This window comes from Notolepis coatsorum, assembly GCF_963971535.1.
Source record: "Notolepis coatsorum genome assembly, chromosome: 10".
Classification (NCBI taxonomy): Eukaryota; Metazoa; Chordata; class Actinopteri; order Aulopiformes; family Paralepididae; genus Notolepis; species Notolepis coatsorum.
In genome coordinates this window covers 104,489,455-104,516,442 of record NC_140174.1, presented here as the reverse complement: position 1 = coordinate 104,516,442, position 26,988 = coordinate 104,489,455, and the positions used below count along the sequence as shown (strand labels likewise).

The window sequence follows — 26,988 nt, the reverse complement described above, 5'->3', positions numbered from 1 at the left end:
CAGGTATAATATATAGTCTTGTACAGGCCCGGACTGGCCATCGGGAGCACCGGGAGTTTTCCCGGTGACCTGACCTGGACAGATTAAAAATAAATAAAAATATATATATATATAAAAAAATATATATATTTTTTATTATTATTATAATTATTTTGCCCACAGTCAGGCCACTGTTTCTAGTTGCGGCGGCGCGATAGTTAGATAACCTAGATAATCTGCCAAGAAACAAATAAATAATTTAACCCTGGCCTTGTGTCTGGAAACTAAAGTGTTACCATATTAGGGGACTAAATTGAAAAACGCCATCGAAATATTATATGTTGAAATAATTTCCCACTTTCTTTTCCATAAATATTTTATTCAACTTCAGCCCTGATCATAACCATTTTTAGTTTTTTTGTAACGTCAGATAAAAAATGAAATACTCCCACTTTTCTGAAAAGAGTTGTTGTTAAATCTGACTTTACAAAAAACAATATGTGGTGGTTATGATCAGGGCTGAAGTTTATGAAAGAGAAAGTAAAAAAAAATCCAAGATAATTCAAAGATTACACACATTTGCCACATATATTGGCTACAATAATCACTGCAAAGTTATCAAAAAAATAAGAATCTGATCAGACACAAGGGTTAAGTTGTTGTTCCCTATCTAATTTCCTCAAAACATCTAGTCTAGTTAATGTGATCAATATTATTTGACAATTGATGCTTTTTGTTGGAAATTTCAGTCAGTGAGCTCATACTTTGAGCGATACATGTGTCACACTATTCTGGCAGTGGCTACTGTTATTATAGTATTGTTAATGAAAGGTTATGTTATGTTTGTGTAAAGGGCTATTTTAACTGTTTTAAATGGGTAGTGCATCAGTAAACTGAATGACAAAGGGCTTACAAAATGCAAGTAAAAAGAAAAACAAACTATAGAGATTTTATCAAATTAAGAACAAAAAAAGCATATATGAATTTTTCTTCTTCCTGCTCCTTTCGGCCATGGGATTTGGTGGATTATATTAATATGTACTGTTGGCCTGTGGTAATTCCATGTACGAATAAATAAATAAATTATGATGATGATGATGAATATGGTATTGTGCTCTTGCTCTGTTTGAATAGGTGGAGAGAGTGGTTAACTGTATTATAATAGTAAATAGAAAAATATGTTATGCTCATGCTTTTTTCTTTTTGAAGGTGGAGAGTAGCATTGCTAGTGGCACAACAGTAGTGAGTAATGAACAAGAGAAGCCCACTATATCAGAGCAACCTGCAGGTACAAAACATTTACTTTACATTTATATTAGACCCAATTTATACAGTTTAGGGTCTTTTTAATCATGGAACCATGTAATCATGGGTTTTAAACAGGTGTACTCAAACTTTTTGGTATTGTGCTCTTGCTCTGTTCTTTGAATAGGTGGAGAGAGGGCAGTGCAATGGCAGTGCTAGTTAGGCAGGAGCCTTTGGAGAGAGAGATGGGTCTAGGACCCAGCACAGTGACGATGGCAGTGCTAGTTAGGCAGGAGCCTTTGGGGAGAGAGATGGGTCTAGGACCCAGCACAGTGACGATGGCAGTGCTAGTTGGGCAGGAGCCTTTGGAGAGAGAGATGGGTCTAGGACCCAGCACAGTGACAATGGCAATGCTAGTTAGGCAGGAGCCTTTGGGGAGAGAGATGGGTCTAGGACCCAGCACAGTGCTAGTTAGGCAGGAGCCTTTGGGGAGAGAGATGGGTCTAGGACCCAGCACAGTGCTAGTTGGGCAGGAGCCTTTGGAGAGAGAGATGGGTCTAGGACCCAGCACAGTGACGATGGCAGTGCTAGTTAGGCAGGAGCCTTTGGGGAGAGAGATGGGTCTAGGACCCAGCACAGTGACGATGGCAGTGCTAGTTGGGCAGGAGCCTTTGGAGAGAGAGATGGGTCTAGGACCCAGCACAGTGACGATGGCAGTGCTAGTTGGGCAGGAGCCTTTGGAGAGAGAGATGGGTCTAGGACCCAGCACAGTGACGATGGCAGTGCTAGTTAGGCAGGAGCCTTTGGGGAGAGAGATGGGTCTAGGACCCAGCACAGTGACGATGGCAGTGCTAGTTAGGCAGGAGCCTTTGGAGAGAGAGATGGGTCTAGGACCCAGCACAGTGACGATGGCAGTGCTAGTTAGGCAGGAGCCTTTGGGGAGAGAGATGGGTCTAGGACCCAGCACAGTGACGATGGCAGTGCTAGTTGGGCAGGAGCCTTTGGGGAGAGAGATGGGTCTAGGACCCAGCACAGTGACGATGGCAGTGCTAGTTAGGCAGGAGCCTTTGGGGAGAGAGATGGGTCTAGGACCCAGCACAGTGACGATGGCAGTGCTAGTTAGGCAGGAGCCTTTGGAGAGAGAGATGGGTCTAGGACCCAGCACAGTGACGATGGCAGTGCTAGTTGGGCAGGAGCCTTTGGGGAGAGAGATGGGTCTAGGACCCAGCACAGTGACGATGGCAGTGCTAGTTGGGCAGGAGCCTTTGGGGAGAGAGATGGGTCTAGGACCCAGCACAGTGACGATGGCAGTGCTAGTTAGGCAGGAGCCTTTGGGGAGAGAGATGGGTCTAGGACCCAGCACAGTGACGATGGCAGTGCTAGTTGGGCAGGAGCCTTTGGAGAGAGAGATGGGTCTAGGACCCAGCACAGTGACGATGGCAGTGCTAGTTGGGCAGGAGCCTTTGGAGAGAGAGATGGGTCTAGGACCCAGCACAGTGACGATGGCAGTGCTAGTTAGGCAGGAGCCTTTGGATAGAGAGATGGGTCTAGGACCCAGCACAGTGCTAGTTGGGCAGGAGCCTTTGGGGAGAGAGATGGGTCTAGGACCCAGCACAGTGACGATGGCAGTGCTAGTTAGGCAGGAGCCTTTGGAGAGAGAGATGGGTCTAGGACCCAGCACAGTGACGATGGCAGTGCTAGTTGGGCAGGAGCCTTTGGGGAGAGAGATGGGTCTAGGACCCAGCACAGTGACGATGGCAGTGCTAGTTAGGCAGGAGCCTTTGGAGAGAGAGATGGGTCTAGGACCCAGCACAGTGACAATGGCAGTGCTAGTTAGGCAGGAGCCTTTGGGGAGAGAGATGGGTCTAGGACCCAGCACAGTGATGGCAGTGCTAGTTGGGCAGGAGCCTTTGGAGAGAGAGATGGGTCTAGGACCCAACACAGTGCTAGTTGGGCAGGAGCCTTTGGAGAGAGAGATGGGTCTAGGACCCAGCACAGTGACAATGGCAGTGCTAGTTAGGCAGGAGCCTTTGGGGAGAGAGATGGGTCAAGGACCCAGCACAGTGACGATGGCAGTGCTAGTTGGGCAGGAGCCTTTGGGGAGAGAGATGGGTCTAGGTCCCAGCACAGTGACGATGGCAGTGCTAGTTAGGCAGGAGCCTTTGGGGAGAGAGATGGGTCTAGGACCCAGCACAGTGACAATGGCAGTGCTAGTTAGGCAGGAGCCTTTGGGGAGAGAGATGGGTCTAGGACCCAGCACAGTGACGATGGCAGTGCTAGTTAGGCAGGAGCCTTTGGGGAGAGAGATGGGTCTAGGACCCAGCACAGTGACGATGGCAGTGCTAGTTAGGCAGGAGCCTTTGGGGAGAGAGATGGGTCTAGGACCCAGCACAGTGCTAGTTAGGCAGGAGCCTTTGGGGAGAGAGATGGGTCTAGGACCCAGCACAGTGACGGCGGAAAGTGACAGTGAAAGAAGAGAACAAGCATTTGAATATTCTTCCCGCCCTCTATCCAAAGATTTTGAATAATTTTTCAACTACCACCCACAACAAACCCCTCTAAAACCAATTCCCAAAGTGTTCCACTCAAAAGATGGTACAAACAGAAAACGGCTGTCCTACAATGATGCAAACCACTCCCTATTCTGCTCGGTATGTCTTGCATTCAGCAAATCTGACAATGACAGTGCATTCACCAGAGGAGGCATGCAGACATGGAAACATGTCCATCAGAGAATAAAGGAGCATGAGCAAAGCAAGGCCCATAGAGAGAGTGCCGAAGCCTATTTCCTCAGAGCTAAAAAGGCAGACATCAGTAGCCTCCTGAGTGAAAAACAAGTCGCAGCACATCGAGATCAGGTCAGGAAGAAGAGGCAGGTTATGGAACGTATCATTGACATACTCAAAGTAATTGGAAAGCGTGGTCTTAGCTACAGGGGAGACGTACATGAAGCTGCACATAGCCATGACGACCCAACCATAGACCATGGCAATTTCTGGTAAATGATATCGTTGCTCAGCCGATATGATGTCTGCCTCCAAGAGCATGTAAACGACAGCATCGAGAAGAGCAAGAGGCAACATGAGAGGAAAGGTACAGGAAGAGGGTCCCTCGTTACTTTGTTGTCCAAAACAACTGTCAACAAGTTAATTGATGTCATCAGGGTCTTAATTCAAGATGTGATTGCTGCTGAAGTTCAGGAGGCAGGGATGTTTTCAGTACAAATAGACACCACACAGGATTTAACATCCAAAGACCAGTGTGCTGTAGTTCTGCGTCACCGACGTTGTCCATGAGAGACTCATCCGTGTTATTGACTGAGTCAGCAACGGGACAGTATTTTGTGGAGCTCCTTAACACTTTGCATGTCACGCCCGATATTATTCGGGTTATTACCCCCCGGGTTGAATGCCCACTCACGAGAATATTCGTTTGTTCTCTTTTTTTTTCTTTTTTTGCGATCTGAAATCATATTTCATCAACCGAGTCTACCGTTGGAAATTCAGCCACCCCAGGGGCTCAGATGTGGGGAAAAAGCGCCCCCTATCGTCTCCCAGGTGGTAATTCACCCTTTTGGATTGAACTCAATGAAACTGAATGAGAAAAAAAACCCTGCACTCCACATTTTACTTCTCACTCACGCAGCCGGCGTCTACCAGCTTCATGCTGGACTCTCAGAGCAGCGGGGAATATGTGTTTTACAGTATACACAGTGAATCAATAAAAAGATCGATTTTTTCTAATGGCGGATCAGGAATTGGAATAAACCATTTGGATACCATCTGATCTCAGGTAAGGAATCTATGTTACCAGTATTAGGATAATCAGACTCGTTTTCACAGAGATATAAGCTTTTATGTGATTATGTGATACAGTATAGCTGATTGACTGTGCGAGCGGTCAGCATGTGCACACATATACTATCGATAATCTAGCGTTTATTTGAAAACTATTCATAAATAGGCCGAACAATGACAACGTTCTAGAATATTCCAGTAAAAGGCGATTATCATGGAATGTCTTATTTTCCCTGTGAAAACAAGTGATTTTCAAAATGCTAGAAAACGGAAATGAAGCGATAAAAAAACAATCTGCTACGACAATGTTGACTGGAAAATGAGTCTTTGATAAGCGACGGGCAGATTAGACACATACAGTAGCCATAATTTAAAACAGATTAGGCGATATTAACACTTTCTTCGCCAGGCTTATGTACATCATTATACCCCTCTCTGCCAGCTCTATTTGTCTATGGAGAAGTTCCCCTTCTTTGCAGGGCTATAACTTTTTAAATTGTATTGCTAAATTGACATTACTATGGCCCATTCAACGTCAATTATCTATCGTTCAGGACGTAGGAACGTTATACTTTTTCATTCACATATTCATACTAAAATACGGTCTAAAGTATAAATATGTTTTTATCGTTTTATGCAGCTTTCTCCAGAACGTGATTTATAGCCCTAAATGCATTATATTGATGATCAAATACAGTTTGATAGCGATCTGCGCGAGATAAAAAATTTCAAATGGACGTGCTTCTAGAAGTTACTACTTATCATCTGATGTTGACCGGATGGGGGGGGGGGGGTCGTTTATAATTCCGTGGCCAACGTTAGATGATTCATCTAGTGTGGGTGATATAATCATTAGAGCAGTTAGTATCGAACACGGTAAAAAAAAACGCTGAAACTCACCGTAGCTTCCTCGTAGCGTTGGGCGATGAGCAAAAATATTCCTATTATGGGATGTTGAAATATGCGATCCATCTCCAGGTTGTATAATAGTATATACGTCCAAATCATGTTGTTTATCGAGTTATTGGTAACGGATTGCTATCCATTGTGTCTAGCTCGAGTCCCGGGACTATTAGCAAGTGATCAGACCGAATTGGAATGAGCACCAGCTTCCGTTTCCGGTTTGGGCGATCCGCCGATCGGCCACCAGATGGCGCTCTTGAACCGTTGGAAAGTTGAGAGGGGATCAACAGTAGATCTCAAGTCTCCGGGGGAGAAATATGATTGCGATTACAGATCAATGACATGTTACGGCGTCATTGGCAGAATTAGCATGGCGGGGAATGACGAGTTTAGGCGTCTCTGGCAGAGAAAGTGTTAACGTTAACATTACTGGCAGTCAAAGTGTTAAACAGACCCTGGAGAAGGTGGGCATTAATATCAAGAACTGTGTAGGGAACTCAACAGACGGAGCTGCTAATATGCAGGGACAGTATAAGGGCTTCTCTGCATTGCTCTCAGGAGAGGCCCCTGACCAAGTGCACACTTGGTGTTACTCGCATGTGCTGAATCTGGTGCTTACAGACACCACTGGGGTTGTAGTGGCAAGTGCATCCCTTTTGTCTTTGTTGAACGACATTGCCGTGTTCACTAGGGAGTCCTACAAGCGCATGCAGGTATGGGAAGGAACCAGTGGGGACAAACGGCACAGACGGCTTGGTTTAATTGGAGAAACTCGCTGGTGGGCCAAGGACCATGCTTTGACGAAAGTGTTTGGAGGCTTTGGAAAGCCTGACCGTGCCCTCTACACAGATGTGGTGATCACCATGATGAAAATTGAGGAGGATGAGACCATGAAACCTGTTGCCAGAGTCAAGGCCAGAGGGTACCTGGAAGCACTCCTGAGGTATGAAACCGTACTCACCGCTCAGGTGTTTCTCCGGATTTTTTTTAGCAGACTTCCCCAGTCTCAAAGTACTTGCAAACAAGTGGCATGGATATTTTAACAGCCCAGCGCTTGGTGATGGGAACCGAAGACAACCTGAAGAAGTGTGCCAGGGACTTCGATGGTGTGAAGAGGGCAGCAGACACTTTTGTCGAGTGGGCCAATGGCATATTCTGCAGGAGCAGCAGGACTGTGATGCTGTAGTGCAAAAAAAAATGCCAGGTGAATTGGCAGAAGACGAGCCCACTATGTTGGATTATAAAGTCAAGATCCACAATGTAGTCCTCGACACTGTGATCGACAGTTTTCACCGGCGTTATGCAGCGAATGCAGTATTCTACCCAGATTTTGCCTGCATGGACCCGAAGAACTTCCTTGACTAAGGGCCTTCCAAATGCAGCCATGAAGGAGCTCAGCAAGTGCCTGCAGAAGTTTGATGAGCGTGCCACAGTGGAGAACTTGCAGGCAGAACTGACAGACCTGGCAACACAATGGGAGAGACTGAAGATGTCACCTTTGGATGGGTACAGCACCAGAGACAGGGGAGCCGGTGACGTGCCAGGGGAACAATCTGATCATCTGGAGGAAAACATGGAGCTGACGAGTAGACATTGTAAAACATGTAAAAACTGTGCAATATGTATCTGCTCTTGTCACAGTACAATCTACTGACAGATGCCTACCATGTTATTGGTATGGGCTACAAGTTCCTCCTCACTTTATCTGTTACCCAAGTGGCCTGTGAGAGAACCTTTTCTACCCTGAAGTTCGTCAAGAACCGGTTAAGAACCTCCCTCACCCAGGATAACCTTGAAGCTTTCCTTTTGATGTCAACGGAGAAGGAGATTCTGATGGGACTTGACAGAGACAGCATAATTGACAAGGTGGCAGAAGACAGTGAATTACTGCGCCACCTACTGAAGGTAGGACAATCTCTAAACTTGGCTAGATAGTGAGTAGTGACTGTCACTGACTTTTAGTGTTATGAATGTTTTTGTATGCACATACAAATGAAACACACACACCACAGTTTTTCTACTGATCATGTTAATATAAATGATCATTGTTCATTTACAAATAAAAGTTACCATTAAACAGATGCAACCCAGATACAAAATGTCCTGCCATTCAAATCTGCTGCCTTCATTGACACATTGTGTTTATGTATTTTGTGTGTGTGTGTGTTTCTTGAGTGCACCAATGTCTCTATAACCTCTATGTTGTGTGTTCCAGAGGCAGTGTGGGTCTGTCTAAGCCCACCTTCACCCAGCAGCTGTCCATCCCTCCTGACTCCTGCAGCAGTACCTCCAGCTAAGCTGACACTGCTATATCTCCCGGTATGAATTATTTCCCCAGTCCGGCCCTGGGCCCTCATTTATCAACGTGACGTACGCACAGATATGTGCGTAACCCGTGCGTACGATCATTTCTAAGCAAAGTGTGGGATTTATCAATTTGAACTTGTGCTTGACTTTGTGCGTATATTTAAGCACAGGTCGGACCATGCGTAGTTGACGCCGGTGGTAGAATATATTATTACAACAAGGAAATAAGCACTGACTGCGCTCCGCGTAACTCAACTCGTTATTATTTTGCGCATATATTGCAGAAATACGGGAACGTTTTGATTATATTTAAAAGGCTTTGCCATTGTTAAACGTAATAAGTGGAACCCCGAAGCTGTAAGCAGAATACAAGTCATATGAACACCCACGATATAGTGTTCTTCACCCTTCCTATAAGAAAGAATAAAAAACGCATTGCAACGAGAATAGACTGAGGTTATTTGTTGAGTGTATGTGTAGACAAAACCCTTGCAATAAATGTGTCTTAAATGAATGAAAAGCATACATGCTCTGGACACAGAGTATATATCGTGTGGGTGATATCATGACTTGTATTCTGCTTACAGAAGTTCACTTATTTAGTTTTACAATGTCAAAGCCTAAATCAAAACGTTCCCGTATTTCTGCAATCTATGCGCAAAATAATAACGAGTTGAATTCTAACAAAGAACGTATTACATGCTGGTAGGCTGATAGAGTAAACTATGATATGAATATGATATGATATAAAGGTATACTGGTCCGTCCGCGAGGATATCGAGGACTCGGATAGCCATTTGAGAATATAGGCTAAAGCGACGGCCTATAGCCTATACATATTATTTAATGTTTTCATAAGCGTAAAGATACAACAGCTAGATTAATGATCAAGTTAGTTTACTGTATGCAGGCTTCGCAGGGCTGTGTGTTATATGCGCAAATTACTGTTGCATAATGTAGGCTGGCTGCTATTATATGTAATTCATATAGGCTACCCAATACCAACAACAAAATAGATTGTATCATATGCCTCTACACACATTATATTATACACATCATATTATATCTTGGTTCGGCAGCGCCTCTGTGAACAATCTCTCAGTTTGCTCCATCAATAAACAAATCCAGTAATGTGAACGGGATTCCACTCGGTCAATGTACAGATAATCCGCGGTGCGCATTTTGGCTGATATGTGCCGGTGGCCGGAGTCTCATTCAGGCCTAATTGTATTTAATTCAATTGTAATGTTATTACTGGGGTATCTAAAACATCACAATGCAGATCAGGGTTATCCACTGAAGCCATAATGACTCTGACCAGAAGTACCACGGGCTCATGACGAGCGCACATAATAGGCATTGTAGAGCGCAGAGTTGGCCTGCTGAAATTGATTTAATTTCAGTCATTACAGTGCTTAATGTCGGGTCATCTTGTCATTTATTTCTGTCAATGTGCTGGTTCTGTAGCAGGACTGGGTCAGTCAACATCCTTGGCTCCCGGCGCACCGAAGATTATATGTTCAATTTGTTGGTTGGACCTCGGTGATCAATCTCGCTCTCAGTGAAGTCTCTGAGTTCGCTCGGGTTAGTCCACTTATCCACATTTCATGGGGGTGTTCCATTACCGTATATGGTTAATCGGGGCGGTTCTGGTATGCAAATACGTGAAAGTGTGCACGAGCCTCAGCGTATAGAGCAAGGTGATATTTATCATGACAGGTGTGCGTAGGACCTGTGTACGCACGTGTGATAAATCCCGTTTTTTTTGTGCGTGCACACATTCTAAATTCTGTGCTTACGTGTGGAAATAGAACATTTTCTAAGAAAAATTGATAAATGAGGGCCCTGGTCTTGTATAGTGTATGTACATCGTGTCCCATATGTTACTTATGTTTATAGTGTCCTATGTTATGAGAAGCGACAATCAAGCTGACTTTGACTTCAGGTCGATCCTATGGAACCTCCACATGAGCGACCCGATGGATGACTACACCAATGACGCCAAGAAGGGAACACTGCAGCATGACAAGCTGTCCCGGTACGTACTCTATTATTATCTTATTCTTAGGCCTATTTTATTCTTAGGCAATTTGTTTTGTTATTCTTATTCGTGACTTTGTTCTGTCCAGGATCAAGCCTCTGATGAACGAAATTCTTGATTCCTGCAAGGCCCATTACCACCCAAAGAAGGACCTGGTGGTGGATGAGCGAATGGTGGCGACAAAGGTGCATACTGGCATGACTCAGGTATTTTTTTCTTTTTATACCACACATCCTGACATCCTGACACTACAAACACCACGTCCACACACCAGTTCATAAATCCACGGACACCAATGATGAAGGACCGCAATGGAAACAAGCCTATGGCTTTATTGTGTTTATTTTAATCCTATTGGTAAATGGTGATATGTATCCCTGTTCATCTTGTGTTCAAATGTATATATGTTATTCCATTCTAAATCAATAAACTATTCTATCTATCTATCTATCTATCTACCTATCTACCCAGTACATGAAGGACAAGCCAACAAAACGGGGGATCAAGCTGTTTGTGCTGGCGGACTCCGATAACGGCTACACTCTGAACTTCACTGTCTACGTCGGCAAAAAACAAAACGCTGACAACTGAACACGGGCTGACCTATGATGCCGTTGTCGATCCTGTTCCTGGACTTGCATGCCATGAAGTTTGGAGCCTGTGGTACGTACAGGCAGAGCCGGAGAGGGTGTCCCAGGGGCAGACCAAATGCCCTCACCACGAAGTCGGAGAGAGGCTCCATTAGATGGATCAGAGAGGGGTCCCTGGTCTTCACCAAGTGGATGGACACAAAGGAGGTATGTACTCCTATACTCCTCTACTGTGAGCGATTTGTAGTGTAAAATTTCCCTGTGGATGATTCATTTATTTTCTATTCTATTCTATTCTGTCTAGGTGTCCGTGTGCTCCACCATCCACCCAGCGGTCCTTCAACCTACAGACACGGTCCAGAGGAGAGTAAAGGTATATGCTTTATGTATTTTTATACCTGTTTATTATGTCTATTTTATTATTTTGTATTATTGCACAATCGAAGCGGGCATGGCCACCCGCATTTCACTGTATGCCTGGCTATGTATGTGATGAATAAAACTCTTGAATCTCTTGAATCTTGAAGGAGCATGGGCACTGGATGGTCAAGACGTTTCGTTGTCCCAACCCCATCATTCACTACAACAAGCACATGGGCGGAGTTGACCTTTCAGACCAGCTGATCCAGTACTACTCCACACACCGCAGAACTTCCCACTGGTACCGGACCATGTTCTTCCACTTTACAGACATCGCGAGCAAACGCCTACATCCTCCACTGTGAAATCAGTAAGGCAAAACAGGAGGCACACATGACTCACAAGGACTTCTTGTGCGAGATGGTGCGTGAGTTGTGTGGCGTGGACATCACACTAGCTCCTCTTGACAGGAAGTCAGAGCATCTCCCTGTTGCCATCGCAGCACCTACAGAGGACGTCAGACAGAAAGCCACACAAGGCTGCAGGATCTGCCAGCAGTGTCACAAAGGGGGGAAAAGGACCCTGACTCCCTGGAAATGCAAGCACTGTGATGTAGCCCTCTGTGTCGTCATTGGCAGAAACTGTTTCGAAGTGTGGCACAGTTGAGCACACAGGACAGCACAGTACAGCACAGTACAATGTCGCACACACACACATATGTGTGTAGTCTATATAGTGTATATATGTATATTGAATATTCCTCTTTACTTTAACTTTTTTTTTTTATTATAAGTATTTTTATTGCACATTACTTTAGTTACTGATAGTTAGGTAATGATGCACTTTTACATTTTTTACTTTTACTTACTTTTTTACTGACTCTTTCTAAAAAAGCATGATGGTGAGATTTTCCAGTTGAGAATCTAAATTTCGTCTGGGTTTATTACATGTGTATGGAGAAAATAATTGTGTTTGAATTGAATTCTGTCCTGTTCTCTTTTGTTTATGTAAATATGCTACCTAAGGGTGCATTTCCACTGTTTTATATGCTTGATTGAATATGTTTGCATTGGTTCATAGTAGAGCTGACCCCTATTAATCGATTAGTCGACTAATCGGTCGAAAGGAGCCGTAGTCGACTGGCCAACCTCTTAGTCGAATATAATACATTTTTTATTTTTTTTTATAATTTTTTATTATTCTTTCCAAAAGAAAATAGGCCTAGAAGCGTGGCTAACGCTAATGGCACGCATACAACTGCCTACGAAAACAGGCACAGAGGCACTGAAAGAGGATTTCACCCATCTAATGAACACACTAGACTAGATAAATATCAAGATGTATCCATCAGTGGACCAATTACATGCTTTTGCAGAGGACAAGAAGCCTTCAGTCGACTCCTTCAGACATTAAGCACCCCCACAGCCCAAATGGAACGATAAAAAATATTATACTTTTTCTTTTTTTAAAGGGGCTATGCACTGCTATTCCTAGCACTATTTGGGCAACTTTACACAATTCCTGTTAGTCTATTGAAGACATTTGTAAGGTTTTTTTCAAAAAAAAATCATTGTTTTATATTTCTAATCAAGTACTCGAAACCATCATTTTTCAGCCTCAAGAAATCAGGCTGTTATGGCCTGGCTCCGCCCATAAGCACTTTGAGTGACAGTCAGACCACAGTCTGCACTGGTAGAGGGAGGGAGGGAGGGGGGGGAAGAGAGAGAGAGTTCAGTTCAGTTCAGAGTTTTTATTTGCCACATGGAATAATACAATCATAGTTTCTTCATTAAAAAAATCATAAATAGTCATTCCATGGACAAAAGGAGCAGGAAGAAGAATAAATCTTATAGTTACCTCACCTGCCCCTTATTCCTAAACTAACATGTATTTTCTTAATGGTCGTCGTATAACCTTATTTACACAAATAATCATTTATACCATGAGAGAGAGAGAGAGAGAGAGAGAGAGGCTCTCTCTTCCTTTCTCTCCCTCCAAAGCTCCACTCGCTGATGAGACGGGGGAGCTTTTTTCTTTCTTTCAATCTCCCGTGTGGCGCGCGGCCGGCAGGTACCCCCCCCCCCCCCAAGTGCCCCCTCTCTCTCCCTCCCTCCTTCTCTCTTCATTTCTCTCATTTCTCTCCCACTCGGCTCTCGCTGATGAGACGGGGCAACTTTTTTCTTTTCTTTCTTTCAATCTCCCGTGTGGCGCGCGGCCGGCAGGTACCCCCCCCCCCCCCCCCCAAGTGCCCCCTCTCTCTCCCTCCCTCCCTCTCTCTTCCTTTCTCTCGGCTCCCTCTCGGCTCTCTCTTCCTCTCTGCCCCGCAGCCCCACTCGCTGTCTAGTCTAGGTAGAATGGGGGCGGGCATTAGCTCCAACCACAGAGCCAATCGCATCACTGTGCACCTAATGACGTGACTCAGGACTTCAAATCAAAATGACCCGATTTACTAGAGCACGAGAGGGGCTGGGCTGAATCGGAGCAATCCGCCAATATGGTATTTAGACCCTAAAACACATTGATACGAACTCCTATTACTATAATACAATGCTAGAGACTGAAAAATGACATTTATAATGCATGGGACCTTTAAGTCAACCAATAGTCGACTAACGTCAAATTTTGGCCAATCCTAGTCGACCATCCAAATCCTTAGTCGGGGACAGCCCTAGTTCATAGTAAAAAGAACACATTTTCTCAATCCGATTTTGTGTTTTGTGTTGTACATTATGCAGTATACAGTATATACAGTATTACTAACTAACTGTCAGGTCATATATGTGAGGCTGTGCTGAAAAAAAGGATACCAAACATACCATGGTAAAACATTTTAAAATGGGAATTATACAACTTAAAAAAAAATTTGCTAAAACATTGAAAATATCCCACAACTTCAAAGAGTTCAGACCGCCACGCCCTCCTTTTCAAAACAAGTTTCCATCCCCGACACACCTTTAGAGGGTGTAGCCACCGGTAGTCCCTCAAAGGACGCTGATTGGTCTGAACCACTGTGGTTCGGCCACAAGCACATAAAAAGATGGATTCCAGCGTGATCTCGCGAAACCAGCTGCCATGCAAGGTTACACCGCATTAGTCCCCCATTAGTCCCCCATTAGTCCCCCCCCCCCCCCCCCCCCCCCAAATACACACACGTTTCCATTCCGTTGTATAGTGAAGTTGAGATCTGCTCAAAGTACTTTATATTATAATGAATCTCCTCAGTCTTCGGTTTTCCAAACTATCCATGACTGGAGGGCGGGTTTATAATAATAATTGTATTTATATAGCACCTTTCATACATGGTTTATAATAATAATTGTATTTATATAGCACCTTTCATACATGGTTTATAATAATAATTGTATTTATATAGCACCTTTCATACATGGTTTATAATAATAATTGTATTTATATAGCACCTTTCATACATGGTTTATAATAATAACTGTATTTATATAGCACCTTTCATACATGGTTTATAATAATAACTGTATTTATATAGCACCTTTCATACATGGATTATAATAATAATTGTATTTATATAGCACCTTTCTTACATGGTTTATAATAATAACTGTATTTATATAGCACCTTTCATACATGGATTATAATAATAATTGTATTTATATAGCACCTTTCATACATGGATTGCAGCTCAAAGTGCATCACATGAACATAGGCATACAGTTTGCATACAGTTGACAGAATAAAAGCAATGCATAAAGTGCAGACATAAGAATAGGTATACAAGTAGTGAAATGTAGAAAGTACGAATATAAGAATATGCATAAAATAAGTACAGTGTTGCTCGAAGCATTTATGGGTTGATGTTTGCCGTCACATGGGTGCAGCATCTCTCCGATGACAAACGTGACAATATCAGGTTTAGCTTATTTCTTTTTGTTTTAACACTAGCACAGCCATGGAGAAAATGCCACTAATTCCCGCCAGGAACGGGTCAGATGACCCGACAGCTTATATGATAAAAATAAACAGTGTAAACTATATAATTACCTCTCAATATAAAAATATGAGGTTTACCACAATGAAATGTAGGTTTGAGTGACATAAAAAAAATGTAAGTAAATATTTTTTTTTATATTATAATTCTTTATTTATTTATTTATTTTATGGAAAAGCCACACATTGACGGGCACACATGCGGCTCGCGAGCCACGGGTTGGCCACCCCTGCACTAGATGCTCGCAAAGTGCTGTGACTTTCGTCTGTTCCAACGGCCCATATGTGGAATAACATTCTAATTACATTTTCCTGAAGTCATTTAGAAATTTCAGAAACCGTGCCGGATAAAACGGGTACTTTTAGGAAAAGTCATTGAGTGACAGAGCTGGACCGAGTAATGAGGATACTTTTTTTTGTATCCACTTTTTCTCCCCATATTCTATTTTTCTCCCATCCCAATTTCGTGATTCCAATTCTTCCCTCCCCGGTCTTGAACGTTGCTAGACTATGCCTCCCACAGGTCAGTTGTAGTGAGGACAGCATCACGTGTCCCCTCCGGTACACGAGGTGGCAGCCTGTCGCATCTTTTCGCCGCAGCAGCTCAAACTCTCAGTGGCGAGGAGTAATGCGTGGGAGGCTCACGCTGCCCCCGTCACTTCCTGCTTCCGTCGCACCGGCGTCACAAAAACCGACCTGTTTGTGTCAGTATGAACAACCGGCCAGCCGGTAGCAATGCCGAGAGCGTCTCCTGCGTTAGAGGCGAGCGCCTGGCCCACTGCGCCAATCAGCCGCCCTACGAGGATACATTTATTGAAAATGCCTAGGGGTCAGGTGACCCCTTGTCGGCTGTGCTAGTGTTAACCTTCCGCCACAGTATAGTTTAGATCCCCTTGTCGGCTGTGCTAGTGTTAACCTTCCGCCACAGTATAGTTTAGATCAGGGGTTCCCAAACTTTTTCAGCTCGAGACCCAAAAGAGAAATTTGGTGTTTCCCCGGGACCCAAACTTACAAAAATACATCATGAATTGCCATAACATACATTTATAAACTCTGTCCCTTAAACCGCAACATTCTGATTAATTTGTACTGACTTATTTTTTAATTCTACTGACCTGAGTCTGACATCATGCTAGAAGGGCACAATGAAATCTAATGAGAGGTATGTGGCTGGTTGAAGTTTTCAACCAGCAGATCTATTCTGGGCTTGGTTTTTGAAAGTGCTATTCTGAGGTCATGCTGAGCATTTAGTCTGTTTCTGTATTTGTTTTTCAGGTATGCTAGAGTAGAAAACCCAGATTCACATAAGTATGTGGTGCCAAACTGAATCAACACATCTAAAAAAAAAATATTAAAGGTGACATGCATTATAAATGTCATTTTTCAGTCTCTAGCATAGTATTATAGTAATAGGAGTTAGTATCGATGTGTTTTGTGTCTAAATACCATATTGGCGGATTGCTCTCATTCAGCTCAGACCATTTCCTGCTAGATTTAATTAGGTCATTCTGATTTGAGGCATATGTTGACGTCAGCGGGGCCTGGGTAAGCGGACAGTGATGCGATTGGCTCTGTGGTTGGCGCTAATGCCCACCCACAATCTACCTAGACTACACAGCGAGTGGAAACCACTTCCTCAAACTGCGAGGCAGAGTGAAACCCGACACCTCTGCATGCACTCTGCGAGGGAGAGAGATAGAGAGAGAGAGAGGGAGGGAGGAAGAGAGCCCGCGTCTGCGTGTTTCATTCTCAGTCCCGCTGAGAGGGAGAGAGGAGAGAGCCCGCGTCTGCGTGTTTCATTCTCAGTCCCGCTGAGAGGGAGAGAGGAGAGAGCCCGCGTCTGCGTGTTTCATTCTCAGTCCCGCTGAGAGGGAGAGAGAGAGGGAGGGAGGGAGAGAGGAGAGAGCCCGCGTCTGCGTGTTTCATTCTCAGTCCCGCTGAGAGGGAGAGAGGAGAGAGCCCGCGTCTGCGTGTTTCATTCTCAGTCCCGCTGAGAGGGAGAGAGAGAGGGAGGGAGGGAGAGAGGAGAGAGCCCGCGTCTGCGTGTTTCATTCTCAGTCCCGCTGAGAGGGAGAGCGAGAGGGAGGGAGGGAGAGAGGAGAGAGCCCGCGTCTGCGTGTTTCATTCTCAGTCCCGCTGAGAGGGAGAGAGAGAGGGAGGGAGGGAGAGAGGAGAGAGCCCGCGTCTGCGTGTTTCATTCTCAGTCCCGCTGAGTCCGGGGCGCTCTCTCTCTCTTTATCTCTCTCTCTCCCACCCCCCCCCCCCCCCTCGCTCTCTCTCTCTCTCTATCTCTCTCTGTCTACCAGTCGCAGACTGTGTGGGCTGACTGTCACTCAAAGTGCTTATGGGCGGAGCCAGGCCATAACAGCCTGAAATCCTGAGGCTGAAAAATGATGGTTTTGAGTACTTGATTAGAAATATAAAACAATGAATTTTTTTGAAAAGAAACGTACAGATGTCTTCAATAGCCTCACAGGAATTGTGTAAAGTTGCCCAAATAGTGCTAGGAATAGCAATGCAGGTCCCCTTTAACACTTTGAATGCCACCCACGAGTTTTCTCGTGTTATTACCCCCCGGGTTGAATGCCCACTCACAAGAATATTCGTTTTTTCTATATATATTTTTTTTTTAGCGATCTGAAATCATATTTCATCAACCGAGTCGACCGTTGGAAATTCAGCTACCTCAGCCGGTCAGATGTGAAAAAAGCGCCCCCTATCGTCTCCCAGGTGGTAATTCACCCTTTTGGATTGAACTCAATGCAAATGAATGAGAAAAAAAACCCGCACTCCACATTTTAAATGATTTTTCAGCCCGCTTTTGTATCGTGCATAAGAACACAAATACTCTCGATAATCTAGCGTTTATTTGAAAACTATTCATAAATCAGCCGGAAAATGACAATGTGTTTTGTGTATTGCAGTAAATGGCTATTACTGCGGAATATTTTTTTCTTTCTAGAAATCTCCAAAACTATACTCGTATTCAAAACGGTATAACACGGAAATGTACTGATGAAAAAACAATCCGTTTCGTACATGTTGACTGCAAGCAAGCAAGTCATTGATAAGCGACGGGTGTATTAGACCCATAGCCATCATTTAAGATATAGTTTAATCGCTCGCAAATGTGCTCGTCCTCCCATTGATTAAAGTGCTGGCATACAAGCGATAATTCGTCATATCCGGCCGGCACACAATGTGTTAAGCAACAGAGATGGAGACATTGAGACAACATTGATCCTATTGAATCCAAAAAAAATTGCTTTTTCATTTATCTATTTATTTAACTGTATTAAACAATATAAAACGAATTGGCCATAATTGACTGAGCAAACTAATGCTTACTGCTGTAACCTACTAATAACACTTAAGTAAATCTGAAGATTATTATATAGCAGATGCCTTGGAGGATAAGTCGTGGACAACTGTAGATCATCTAAGCTCCAGTGTGTTTAAATTCAAATCCTATGCCATTGTTTATATTTAACCCTTGTGTCTGAAAACTAAAGTATTATACTCTTATTAGGGGACTAAATTGAAAAACTCCATAAAAAGATTATGTTGAAATAATTTCCCACTTTCTTTTCCATAAATATTTTATTCAACTTCAGCCCTGATCATAACCATTTTTTATATTATTTTTGTAATGAAATACTCCCACTTTTCTGAAAAGAGTTGTTAAATATGACAAAAAAAATAATATGTGGTGGTTATGATCGGGCTGAAGTGGAATAAACAATTTATGAAGAGTAAAAAAAAAAATACAAGATAATTAAAAGATTATGCCACATATTATGTTGGCTCATCACTGCAAAGTTATCAAACAAATACGAATCTGATCAGACACAAGGGTTAAGTTGTTCCCTTTCTAATTTCCTCAAACATCTATTCTAGTTAATGTGATCAATATTATTTGACAATTGATGCTTTTTGTTGGACATTTCAGTCAGTAGTGAGCTCATACTTTGAGCTCATAAATTTATAGTTAAAATGATTGCAATCTTGTCTTCGTTGTGCATGAATGCGTGTGCTCACCACACACAATATGTGTGTCACTATTCTGGCAGTGGCTATATTGTTAATGAAAGCCTGTTATAAGGTCTGTTATTTGTTTTTTTTAAAGTTTTAGTCACTGGAAGTTCTGATACCCTAGAAAAAAATAAATTTTCATTTTAAAAGCCATGTTGTCATTTTTGTTCACACATTTTTGGAAATATGGTCATATAAGAATTTTATTATTATTTATTTAACAATAGTGTGTTTAACAGCAGGAAAAAAACATGTAATGTTATGATGTATACATATCAGCAGCAATATTTTAATGTAAAATGTACATTAATCAGTATTGATTCCTTAACTTTACAAGTAGATGTACAAGTTACAAATGTACAAGTAGAGTACCATTTAGATTATGGTTGAATAAACATTGATGTCTAACATTGATTCAATATAAAATCAACTAAAATGTGCATGTAGATTACCATTTAGATTATGGTTGAATAAACATTGATGTCTAACATTGATTCAATATAAAATCAACTAAAATGTGCATGTATATTACTATTTAGATGATGGTTGAATCAACATTGATATAGTATCAGCTATGGTTGACACCTAACGTTGATTCAACGTTAGGGTCATAGACAACGATCTATATAATTTAGATGTCAGGCTTCAACATAGATTCAATATTTCTGCTGAACCCTATTTCAACGTTGATTCACTAATTTTTTGCTATCTGGGATCTCAGTAGGCAGAGCGAGACGCGATTGGCCAGTATGATAATAACCATGGTACGGTACGTACCTCGGTTTTGAAGTCAAGGTTCGGTACGGTTTTCGGTACAGTGGGGGAAAGTTTGGCTTTCCATGTTCCACTCAGGGGTGCTGTAGTGTGCAGTAACTAATTGTATTTGTAGGGCTGTCAACGAATATTCTATATTGAAATTAATAATCGACATGTAAAAAAATAAAATAAAAAATTATTATATTAGATTGTGAAAAAAACAGCCCCTGGTGGGCGGTCGTTAGTGGTTAACATACCGTTGTATTCGTTCAGTACACTACACAGCCGTTTGGTACGGTACGGTACACACTGAAACTTGTTCGGTTTGGTACGGATACGTGTACCTTTACACCCCTAGTAGACCCTCCCGGAGCTCGGATAGGAGTGGGTCTGAGGCGGCCAGAAGATGTAGAGCGTAGGGGTCTTGAGGGTGCCACCTCATGCCACCTCACGCCAACTCAACTGCTATCGTTGACATTGAACCTATGCAAATGATTCCAATTTTAAATCAAACATTATTTCCTAGGCTTACTAACGCTTTGATTGTTCCTGTTTTTCTTTCTGTGGAAAACCAGTTGGTAGTTCACGTTGGAGTCTCGGGTATGGCCACCACCGTCACGTTGGAAAAGTGTGGCCACAACCGTGGCTACAAGGGCCTGGACAACAGCAGCTTCTGTCCAGACTCGCAGTGTTGCATCGTAGGAGGGCCCGATTGCCTCGATTCGGTTATTGACATGGAATCCGTCTGCAAGAGAGTGAAAGCCTCAGAGCTGGGAGTCGCCGTGTCCGTTTCCAAAGACGCCGGAAGGTAACTGTCTTTTTATATTCCATAAGCGAGCACTTTGAAGTGCAATTTCCGAAAGATTTGACACAATAATGAATTGATCTTTATTTATTTGCATTTTCTGTGGACCTGTCTCTTTAATCTATTTAAGCTAGGCCCCTATCTATTTGATCCAATGCTGTCTCCTTTAACAGATATCTCTGTGACTTCACCTACTATACCTCTCTGTACTTGAGCCACGGGCGCTCTGCATTTGTTCACGTGCCCCCTGTTGGAAAGCCTTACAGCGGGGAAGACCTGGGCCGTGCGCTGCAGGCCATCGTGCAAAAGATGCTGGAGTGTCTGGGCCAAGAAGAAGAGAAGATCCAATGCCAGCATTTGACCTCCAAATGCCAATTAAGCCTATCTGCCCCCTGACACAAGAAAGAAACTGCACTTAACCACAAGTAGCCAAACCTTTTTATTTATTTTATTTTTACTATCTCTATTGGTGCATATTCAAAACTACCATTGGACATTTTCAGTTTTCTCATTTCATTGTTGTCTTTTTTTTCTTTTTTTAAGCTAGTCCTTCTCCTTTGTGTTGGACCTGGATCAGTTATGTATTTCTTCAAATTATGAAGAAACAATGGGATTGCAAAAAGCAAATGTTGCTCAAGTTGTAACTGAAGCTTTTGTCCCACTACTTCGGAACTTGAAACGCTGTGTTCAAGGATATTTTGTGGTCGAGTAACGTGAAATCCATGAAACACAGAAGTGAATAAAAAAAATTATAATAATAATTTCGGGAGCAGGAATACTACTATTGTAGTTCACACACGTTTATATTATCACATTGTGGCAAGTTTATACTGTTGTCATTGCAATCTAATACCCCAAATGTGTCTTCTACCGATGCACCTTATAGGGTTAGGAATAGTAATAGAAGTTACCTTTGGGGCTAACGGTTGATTGTGTTCCACATTATTTAACTTTGTCTTCTTAATTATTCCTCCCTTCGATTGTTCTCTCAGGTTGATACATACTGACAGTTTGTTCTCTCAGGTTGATACATACTGACAGTTTGTTCTCAGGTTGATACATACTGACAGTTTGTTCTCTCAGGTTGATACATACTGACAGTTTGTTCTCTCAGGTTGATACATACTGACAGTTTGTTCTCTCAGGTTGATACATACTGACAGATTGTTCTCTCAGGTTGATTCATACTGACAGTTTGTTCTCTCAGGTTGATACATACTGACAGTTTGTTCTGTCAGGTTGATACATACTGACAGTTTGTTCTCTCAGGTTGATACATACTGACAGTTTGTTCTCTCAGGTTGATACATACTGACAGTTTGTTCTCTCAGGTTGATTCATACTGACAGTTTGTTCTCTCAGGTTGATACATACTGACAGTTTGTTCTGTCAGGTTGATACATACTGACAGTTTGTTCTCTCAGGTTGATACATACTGACAGTTTGTTCTCTCAGGTTGATACATACTGAGAGTTTGTTCTCTCAGGTTGATACATACTGACAGTTTGTTCTGTCAGGTTGATACATACTGACAGTTTGTTCTCAGGTTGATACATACTGACAGTTTGTTCTCAGGTTGATACATACTGACAGTTTGTTCTCTCAGGTTGATACATACTGACAGTTTGTTCTCTCAGGTTGATACATACTGACAGTTTGTTCTCTCAGGTTGATACATACTGACAGTTTGTTCTCTCAGGTTGATACATACTGACAGTTTGTTCTCTCAGGTTGATACATACTGACAGTTTGTTCTCTCAGGTTGATACATACTGACAGATTGTTCTCTCAGGTTGATACATACTGACAGTTTGTTCTCTCAGGTTGATTCATACTGACAGTTTGTTCTCTCAGGTTGATACATACTGACAGTTTGTTCTGTCAGGTTGATACATACTGACAGTTTGTTCTCTCAGGTTGATACATACTGACAGTTTGTTCTCTCAGGTTGATACATACTGACAGTTTGTTCTGTCAGGTTGATACATACTGACAGTTTGTTCAGCCACTTGTGATACTTTTGTTACCATTTCTTATCCAAGTTTAAAGACATAAACCTTTTTCATTATCACATAAAGACCACAGTAGGTTTATTGAGGTGTTTTGTGGGATTTCCCATTAATTATTAATGTCCCTGAAACATTTTACTCACATAGAAATTTGAAGTTCTATTTGCTCACATTCTCGTTATTCAAAACATAATTTGTTTCGGTTTTCCTTCAAATAGTTTTTCTTTTTTTCCATCTTCCCCAAAAGCTTAGCTTTGCTGTTTTGACTTTGATGTTGAATACGTTTCTTGAGTCTTTTCTTTATAAGAAGTTGTAATTTTGCCTTATTTTACAAAAGGTTATTTAATCAGGGAACGGGTTGGTTCCAGCTCACATTTCCCCAGTCTGTCGATCCCAACATCCACTCCAATGAGATCTGGCCTTGGGCTGTGCAATGTTTTTTGTTTTTGTTTTACAGATCTCTGTTAGTGACATTACAGGCCTGTCGTACATTGATTCATATTAAAGCTTTATACCATTCACTTCATTGGATCAGATATACTGTAGCTGCTTATTTTATCTGAAAGTTTGATTGGATGAAGTGAACAACAAATTGATCAAGTTGGAGTTGGACCTTCTGGAGCACTTATTGTTCTTTATTACATGGCGTTTTCACATTCGCCCAAATGCTTGCTTGTGATTGGTCAATAGCCCCCGACAGTGGTGAAAATTTTTTCGATAACCACCGGTGATTATTGTTTTTCGCAGCTGGAGTAATCAAGCCCCACTGACACACACTGTTTCAGTGCAGCCAATCAGACACACCTGCCGGGCTGCCCGCGATAATAATAATCACTTTATTTGGGCTGACAGAGCCACAGAACAACTGCGATTTGTCAAATGAATTAGGTATATTGTTAGTAAGTTAGCCATGTAATAAGCGGGATAATGTATAGCTATACTCGGTCATCATCGCAAAATAATTGACCTTCACTGACGTTTAAAACACCTCGCCGAGGCGGCTCGGTATTTTAAACTCTGTGTCGGTCAATTATTTTGCGACAATGACCTCGTAGCTATACATTATCCCTTACTTAACCCCCCCCACCCCTTCCACTTTCACATAATTGTCTGTATTTTTTGACATTTTGGTTGAGTCGCTTTAACTTATGTAGTTAATTTTTTTATTTTATTTTTTCACACGATGAAGATGAGATGCTTTGTTTGCTATTTGCTTATGCTTTGATTTTTCCTAGCCTGTCTTAACAAACTGGAGTTGGTGCATTCACAATTGCTGTGATGGTGCATTGTTACATCTCTTTTCTATACAGTGCCGTGGCTTTTAAACGGCGTCGCCCACTAGCGGTGTGTCCAACAAAGTAGCATCCTAAAGTTAGCTTAACAAGAGTTTGTTTTCCCCTTGAACCTTATAACATTTTCTGTTTCTTAGGCTACTTGTAACTATCTGGTTATTGTTCCTTTCTTGGTTTCATGTTCTACAAATCCATTAAGGAATTGTTAAAGTAATGATCCGGTTTAAGAAACCTCCCATGATATTAGTTCCTCATGGATACGTGGCATGTAATGTAACTAAATATGCGAGTTGTTGTTCAAATGTTTAATCACAAATGTGAAACCGTCTATACCTCAAGTTTACATGATGATGTGACCAGTTCCCCACACTTAACCTGTGCCTTGCTGATGAAGGGTTTTATTAAAAGGCCTTACAATTTTCCACCTGGTCGATTTATAGAGTATATTACATAACATAAGGCCCAAAAACGCTTTCTACCTGAAATGTGTAGCTACCTCGTAATTATGAGAACATTATGCTGTTTACATTGTTGCCTGGTTCCTCTGTGCAAGGAATGGTGTAAGAGATGTTCTACTGTTATCTGGTTCGGAAACAAGGCATTGTAAAATTGGCTTTGAAATAAAGAAGAATCACTGAAACGCCCATGGTTATTTGTGTTTGCTCTACCAACCCATTGCTTTTTCTTTAAATAGAAATGAGTGCCTATTATTCATTAAAACGTGTGCACTCTTTGATGATCATTTTGATCATTGTATTATAATATTGGTAAATTGCTCAACTATATTATAAAGTAGACATGTCATAAGGCTGTTGCTAGATCACACGGGTCATTGTGTTTTATTTGGGGTTGTCAGTTTGACTAAACCGAAAGAAGCTTTAGCTGTCATGACATAAAGATGCCACACATCCATACATCTGCTTATAGATCTGTTTGATAATGTCTAGCTCAGGAAAGGCTAAAGTAATGTTGTGTGCATTTAACATCCTGCTATCCTCACATTTACAATTTACATTACATTTGGTTTCCTTGAGGTAAATTTCACCCCAGCAATTTAAACCTCTAGAAAAGTATTAAAATTGTAACCAAAGTTTGTGTCTGGGGTGCACGGGGTAAAACAATTAGATTTTAGAATATTTCAGATAATGAAATTAAATGTTTATCATCAACTATCTAGTTAGTATTTATAGGTACATTGAGTCCATCCTCACCTCCATCACACTATGGTACGCTGCAGCCACAGCCAAGGACCAAGGCAGGCTGCAGCGTGTCATCCACTCTGCTGAGAAGGTGATCGGCTGCAATCTGCCATCTCTCCAGGACCTGTACGCCTCTCCAGAACTCTGAAGCGTGCAGGTAAGATTGTGGCCGACCCCTACCACCCCGGCCCGGTCACAACCTGTTGGAGTCACTCCCCTCCGACCCCTACCACCACGGCCCGGTCACAACCTGTTGGAGTCACTCCCCTCCGACCCCTACCACCCCGGTCACAACCTGTTTGAGTCACTCCCCTCCGACCCCTACCACCCCGGTCACAACCTGTTGGAGTCACTCCCCTCTGACCCCTACCACCCCGGTCACAACCTGTCTGAGTCACTCCCCTCCGACCCCTACCACCCCGGTCACAACCTGTCTGAGTCACTCCCCTCTGACCCCTACCACCCCGGTTACAACCTGTCTGAGTCACTCCCCTCCGACCCCTACCACCCCGGTCACAACCTGTTTGAGTCACTCCCCTCCGACCCCTACCACCCCGGTCACAACCTGTTGGAGTCACTCCCCTCTGACCCCTACCACCCCGGTTACAACCTGTCTGAGTCACTCCCCTCCGACCCCTACCACCCCGGTCACAACCTGTTGGAGTCACTCCCCTCCGACATCTACCTTCCCGGTCACAACCTGTTGGAGTCACTCCCCTCTGACCCCTACCACCCCGGTTACACCCCCCCCCACATCCAACACACTGAGATCAGAACTCTGCCCCCCCCCCCCCCCCCCCCCCCATCCAACACACTGAGATCAGAACTCTGGCCCCACTGCCCCCCCCCCCCCCCAAGTCCAACACACTCAGATCAGAACTCTGCCCCCACAGGCCCCCCCCCCCACGTCCAACACACTCAGATCAGAACTCTGCCCCCACAGCCCCCCCCCCCCCACGTCCAACACACTCAGATCAGAACTCTCCCCCCACAGGGCCCACTGCCCCCCCCCCCCCCCACTCAGATCAGAACTCTCCCCCCACAGGGCCCACTGCCCCCCCCCCCCCCCCTCAGATCAGAACTCTCCCCCCACAGGGCCCACTGCCCCCCCCCCCCCCCCCCCCCCCTCAGATCAGAACTCTCCCCCCACTGCCCCCCCCCCCCTCAGACCAGAACTCTCCCACCACAGGGCCCACTGCCCCCCCCCACTCAGATCAGAACTCTCCCCCCACAGGGCCCACTGCCCCCCCCCCCCTCAGATCAGAACTCTCCCCCACCACATGCAAACCGATATATCTCAGCCGTTTGGCTGAAAGAATCCACTGCAGACCAGACGACCAGTGATACACGTTTTCTGGTTTTCCTTTTTTCTATGTCTCTGGTCTCTGGCGGTCATCCTGAATAGATACCTTTCACAGCAGACATTTTGACTTGTCATATATGGGTAAACAGAGGTGTAACCATAGATATATATGAAATAATATGATACTCTCTATAGAATTATGAATATTCTTATTCTGCTATGAAAATGGTATATTATTGGTTGTTACTGAACAACAGACAATCCGAAAAGCAGTTAAAGGAAATCTGGTCCGTATCCACTTCCATTAATTTGTGCCTAGCTTGCAGCTTTCTACTGAACACACAGATATGAAATTGGTATCCATCTTCTTGTCGGACTCTCGAGAAATTAAGGCCTAACAAAATAAATTG

General features: G+C 43.2%; 1 protein-coding gene across 1 annotated transcript; it reads left to right on the top strand.

Moving 5' to 3' along the window:
- Window positions 1-11,615: 11,615 nt before the first annotated feature.
- Window positions 11,616-21,171, top strand: LOC311235668 (pyroglutamyl-peptidase 1-like; the record flags this gene model as incomplete). The annotated part of the gene is made up of 3 exons (XM_084323132.1): window positions 11,616-11,873; window positions 20,546-20,778; window positions 20,949-21,171. 3 exons carry the CDS (start codon window positions 11,616-11,618, stop codon window positions 21,169-21,171), a joined length of 714 nt encoding a protein of 237 aa, XP_084179258.1.
- Window positions 21,172-26,988: the final 5,817 nt, after the last annotated feature.